Source organism: Tribolium madens, unplaced genomic scaffold, assembly GCF_015345945.1.
Source record: "Tribolium madens isolate multiple individuals breed KSU strain unplaced genomic scaffold, Tmad_KSU_1.1 Scaffold_96;HRSCAF=242;Tcas5.2_LG5, whole genome shotgun sequence".
In the NCBI taxonomy this organism is placed as follows: domain Eukaryota; kingdom Metazoa; phylum Arthropoda; class Insecta; order Coleoptera; family Tenebrionidae; genus Tribolium; species Tribolium madens.
Genome location: NW_025401068.1, coordinates 9186027 through 9192196, shown reverse-complemented (window position 1 = coordinate 9192196; position 6170 = coordinate 9186027). Strand labels below are relative to the sequence as shown.

The 6170-nt window shown below is 35.0% G+C and overlaps 1 protein-coding gene across 1 annotated transcript; it reads right to left on the bottom strand.

The window, feature by feature from the left end:
• Positions 1 to 1485: 1485 nt before the first annotated feature.
• On the bottom strand, positions 1486 to 2598 carry LOC123012527 (SOX domain-containing protein dichaete-like). Its single transcript, XM_044410521.1, has one exon. The coding sequence runs from the start codon at positions 2571 to 2573 to the stop codon at positions 1884 to 1886; it is 690 nt and encodes a 229-aa protein (XP_044266456.1). The 5' UTR covers positions 2574 to 2598; the 3' UTR covers positions 1486 to 1883.
• Between the last annotated feature and the right edge of the window lie 3572 nt (positions 2599 to 6170).

Genomic DNA, 6170 nt, shown 5'->3' with positions numbered 1-6170 from the left:
ATATGGTTAGAGCAATTCTTCCATTGTGACATCAACAATGGCAATGTGGAAACCTTGAAGTAGTTTTTTCAACTAATTTGCATTCATTTGCATAAGTTTACAAAGGAATTGTTAATAGTTTTCTGAATTATTTTGTCACCTTTGTTCAGTTAGGAATAGAAAAACCCCAAATTAATTGTAATTTGATGCTTCAATATTGAGGCACAATTGTAAATTGTATGAACAAATTCTGCGGAGGTGTCACTATTTATCATTGATATCAACATTTGATGGTTAAAAGTACATATTTCAAAATACTAACTCTATAAACCTCCAGTTGTAACACTTTCCAAATACATACCTACAACTGTTGAAATTGATCAAACTATACATAGGTATTTAAATCGAGTTTAGATGAGTATAGTTTGTTAAACAAAATATTATAGTTTTTTGAACACTAAATTATTATTAGAAAAAATAAACTAAACAAATAAACCTAACATATAATCAGCCAAAAATTGACATTTTCTTTTACTATCGCTATTCACTATTGTTGATGTTATTAATTTTAATTAGTTTTTGCAAGCTTGCATATTTTCTTATCATGAATTATAGAACCCAGTTAAAATTAAAGATTATAATAATGTTTTGTATATTTCTTAATAAGGTATAATAGGATGCACCATTTAATTTGAAAATAGTTGTAGTTGTAGTTTTTTAGATAAGGTGATATGCTTGTACAAGTGCGTCAGTAAACCTAACTGATATTTTCGAATGAATTGCTTGATAAGGTCGTGATGTAGGGTCCACCTGTCTAAATCGGTCTATTTTTCAACAATAAATGGATTAGATATTTGTAGAGATACTAGAAAACACCCTATCTTAGTTTCCCGTTTGACAAAAGCCCTCTATCCTTCGGATTGGGGCGAACATAATGGACAATCGATCGAATGTCCGATAACATGAGTTCATTACGTGATAACGTTACCTATAAGCTCAATACCCCAATCTCAAAGATTGAATTTACTCAAACATAACGGAAGTCGTAACAAACATCAATCTGCCATTTAAAAAACCACCAAAAATAATTAATTTTCATTGTCTCGATCACTTTCAAAACGTATTGTTTCAATAAGCACCCGGTGGCACTTAAGGATTGAATAACCATTCCGTCCCTTTAAGACTTAATATAGCTTCGCACAATAGTCAAAGTCGAAAGCCACAGTATTCATTCAATTAATTTTTCAATTACTCTTGTCCAATAGGGAGCAAATTCATTATACAAAGACCAAAGAAAATCAAAATAAAAGGGTTGCAGCAGAGAGTTTCTTTGAGGACATTGTTTTTCCAAAGGGAACAAACACAATTGTGCTGTTTTTGCAATTGAAGCAGAACTTTAGCCAACTTTTTAAGCTTTTCAAACGATGTCTTAAAGCTGCAATTACTTTGCAATGTATAATGACTCCAACAGCGGCCAAGGGAAAGGAGGAAAATCAAATTACAGAATATCTTATATTAATTTTATTCTTATATACAGTGGCATACAGTTGAAACAATAAAAAATAACAAACATTTGCATTTGCACTAATTGGTAAATTAAAATTTAGTCTACAGGAATACAATCACTTTGTAATATTGACGACAGCAATAATACGGCAGCTTTTAATTTAGAAACATGAGAAATAGAAAGTCCACTAATATTAGGAAGAATTTTTATTTCTCATAAGATAAAGGTGGCCCCGCAAATAAAGGCTTAAAATTTTGATTACTTTATATTTACAAAAAATCAGTCGCAATTTACAATCACAGAACATATAAATGAAAAATTATAGTCCAATCCAATGAATGAACTACAGCACCTAACAGTATTTACAAATTTACAATAGCAATAAATAATCAACAAATCAATACATAACTGGTACTGGCCTGCGGATATCTAGCTCTGCCGAAGCCGGACTTGATGCCGGACTCGAGGAGGCCGAATACATCATGGGTGAGGTGGGTATAGTGGGGAACATCCCCATAGAGGTGGGCTGAAACGGCTTTGGCGTGGTGGGATATAAAGACGAATACAGCGACGAATGCAGAGAGGAATGTAGCGAGGAAACCACAGCTGGTTGGTGGTGGCTTTGGGTTTTCTCCGCCGAAGCCATCCTCGACATATCAAAAGCCGGGTTGAAGTAAGGATACGGCGAGGTCAAAGCCTCCATTGGGGAGAAATACTGGAGTTGTAAATTGGGAAAACCAACCCCTGTTTTGAGTGCCGTGGGCAGCGGCCCCTTGGGCTTCCTCCTGGGTCTGTACTTGTAATCCGGATGTTGTTTCATGTGCAAGGCCCGGAGCCGCTTGGCCTCGTCGATGAAGGGCCGCTTATCGACCTCCGAGAGAAGCTTCCACTCGGCCCCTAGCCGCTTGGAAATTTCAGAGTTGTGCATCTTGGGGTTCTCGAGGGCGATCTTGCGACGCTGGATGCGAGACCAGACCATGAAGGCGTTCATCGGTCTCTTGATGTGGCCTTCCGACTGGGTGGTCGGGGGCTGTTGGCTGTTGCTGAAGTCTTCCATCATGCCGGTGAATGAGTATAAATTAGACATCACAAATACACATGAACTAGTTCGAGGTTGGTGAACGACTGCTGTTGGGTGTCGGTTGTTAAAAGGTAGTTGTGTTTCAACGGAAGGCGGAGTTCGAGGATAAGAGAATCGGGAAAGGGGAAACCCCGCCTGCTTTTTTCTCTATTGGCTGTTGCCACCCCACTATTCTACGGGGAAAACCACACTTCATTATGTATTTGTTTTGGTTTTTTCCTTGGTAGGTGCACCGTACTGTACCTACTCATGCTGTGGGTATCTCATTCTCAGATTTGTTTGAAAATATTTTATTGGAATTGCGTAAACATTTAAATGTGGTAAACACGCAATAATCATTTTTCAATACAGGATTTGTAAAGAGATGCCCGACAATTTTTATCATGGATCGAACAATAAATACTAATTAGCACATAACACAGGTCAGAAAAACAATTGTTTTTTACAAAATTTACTATCAAAAGTCACACAGCAAAAACCTAAGAAGTTTTAAATTGGAATTGAAATAGGCAAGAATAGACAGGAAGATTGTTTTTGCTTTTTTACAATATTCAATTTTATTATTTCATGGTGAATATACTTTGATGCTTTTAAATAGTCTACTGCTGGACAAAATATCGATAACTATATCTATTATTTTCGGCATTTTAGTCATTACTTACAGGTGCGCCAAAACTTGCGCCCCAGAGAAAAATGTAAGGTACGATACCCGGAACATGGAAAAAATGTTAAAAAAAATTCTACTTAGAGAAATTTCGAAGTTATGAGAGTTCATTTTTGCACTTTGACTTCATTTATTTCTGTTGTAAAAAAATTTATTCAAGTTTCTTTGCTACAGGCTATTAGAAAAGGAAACAAGGAAGTTGTATCCTAAATTGTAACTCTGTTTAATGTTATTTGTGGCTTTTATTACCAAAATTTTTGTACCTTTACAATAATTATTAAAAAAATATATGTATACAAGATCATTAGTAATTAAAATAAATAGTCAACAAATGTCAAATGACAGATAGAATTTTTTTATGCTCCTGGTATTTTATTTTACTTGAAATTTTTCTCTGAGGCGCGGGTTCTGAAAATTGCAGACAGTTTTTTTGTATGGGCAGGTAGATATGTAACGTAGGAATATAGGTCTTAACCGAGGTCTTAGCAAACATCAGGCATACCGATAAAAACATGTGTATATTTGATATTTTTTCTTTATTACATATTAAATAAGTTTTAAAAAAACAATTATATTTTACCACAACGCCAAAGTGATAATAAGAAAATAATTCTAGTTTTATTTTGTGATATGCTCATGCAGACATTTTCTTCTAAGGTCACTATACCTACGTATATACAGGGTGTTTCGTTTTTATTGATACAAACTTAAACAGGTGATAGAATATTTAATTTTAAGACAAAAGTTTCCTGTGAACATGTATCAAAAAATGTTAGGGTAAACTTGGTATAGATGCCCCCTTGGGATATATGGCCACTTATTTAAAAATTGCGCGTTTGCAGTAGCTTTTCTGCAGTTTGGCCATCCAATTTTTGGTGTGTTATATTTTAGGTGTTAGGCAAAACCTAAACAGTTTTCTTGCTTCAGTCACTCTTCTAGAGTGACAAAATGCCACGAAAATACGTTCGGAAGCCAAATTGTAAGCCCCGAGCTCTTTGGACAGAAGAAGATTTAGGCCAAGCTATCTTAAGTTGTAAAAATAAGGAATTAAAAATAAAAGAAGCATCCAGGATCTACAATATTCCTCCCAGAACGTTGCGTCGTCGATTACTGTCAGGAAATATAAAGAAGGGTCCTTTAGGAAAATTCCAGCTCTCGGGATTGAAAATGAAGCAAAACTTGTGCTTCATATAAAGAAACTAGAAAAAGCTGGATTTGCACCAAATATAACAACAGTACGTACACTAGCTTATCAACTTGCTAGTAAACTTGGAATACAAAATTTGTTTGGAAAAGAAAAGGATAAAGCTAGATATGCCTGGTTTTATTCTTTTATGGAAAGACATCCTGAATTATCGGTTAGACAAAGTGAAGGCCTCTCAGTTGCTCGAGCCAAAGGAATGTGCCGAGAAGAAATCGAAAATTTTTTTGATATTCTCGAAGAAACTTTAATTGAGCACTCTTTACACGACAAACCGAAATGTATCTTTAATATGGATGAGACCGGTGTTCAGTTATGTAATAAACCAGGAAGAGTAATAGCAAGTAAGGGAGCTAAGGTGGTACATACTCTTACTTCGAGTGAAAAAGGTGAGAGTATAACAGTTGTGGCCTGTTGCAACGCTAATGATGGTGATTTTCTGCCTCCTGCTTTAATCATGAAAGGTGTTAAAAAAAATCATGAGCATTTAATCGGTTTACCTGAAAAGTCCACTATTTATATGAATAAAAAAAGTTCGTTTATAACGACGGAAATCTTTATGGCTTGGCTGAAAGAATACTTTGTACCTAATAAATAAGGAGATGGACCAGCATTACTTATTCTAGATGGTCATACTTCACACACAAACTCCTTAGAAATTTTGCAATACGCAGAGGCAAATAACGTAATTTTGATGTGTCTCCCGAGCCATACTACTCAACTCCTCCAACCTTTAGATAAGTCATTTTTTAAACCATTTAAAGATGAAGTTAAAAAAGAACTAAATAGCTGGATGAACAAAAATCAAGACAGAAAAATTGGAAGACGCCATGTCGGGGCTATAGTTGGAAACGCTTGGAAAAAAGCCGCTACGAATCATAATGCCTCTTTTTTGTGAAAAACAATGGAATTTAGAATTTTGAAGCTGAAAGTAGCAAAAACCAACCGCTAAAATAGTTAGGGTTCTTTTTACCTTAAGCCCCCCAGTTTAGGACGCCCCTGTGTAAAAATTTCTTTCTTTGAATTCATTTGGGTGTATAAAGGTTATCAGTTGTACCAAATTTTGTAATTTTATCCACGATGGTTTCTGAAATATTGGAAAAAATCCATTAAAAGATGCACCCCTTTCAGGGGATGTGGCTCCCTTATATAAAATTTTTCGATATACGTTTATAGGAAATTTTTCTCTTAAAATTGAATATTCTATCATCTGGTTAAATTTGTAACAATAAAAATAGAACACCCTGTATAGCTGATTATGTATATCAATACATAAATGTTTACTATGAAAGATTTGCGGTACCTATTTATTTTTAATTTTGTTGCTTAGTGTGGAGGATTTCTATCCTTTGATAAAGCAAAGTGTGTCGAATGTATTTTTATGTAGCGCTTTTGCAAATTTGTTTCCGCTATGTTGTGTAAAATTTTTGTTCCAAAATAGCACAAACTTTTGATTGGATCGATTGTGTGTCGAATGTGGCATTTTGTGAACGATGATGCGCTCTGAAACCAGTTCGAATCCATAATCTGAATAAGTCGAAGTCGTTTGTGCCTTTAAAAATGAATTAAATTCAACCGAAAACGTAAACTTCCCAACTCGACAAAACATTTTCTAATACAAGCGACTGTGCCTTGGAGTGCACAAGTGTAAATTTTCATCATAATGGTGAATCGTCGGCTTTTCAATCGAATTCTGTACACAAATATCTGCAACATACAAGCACCCACAGTGGATATA

Coding starts and splice junctions, on each gene's coding strand:
- LOC123012527 (XM_044410521.1), bottom strand. CDS start 2,573: ATGTCTAATTTATACTCATTCACCGGCATGATGGAAGACTTCAGCAAC.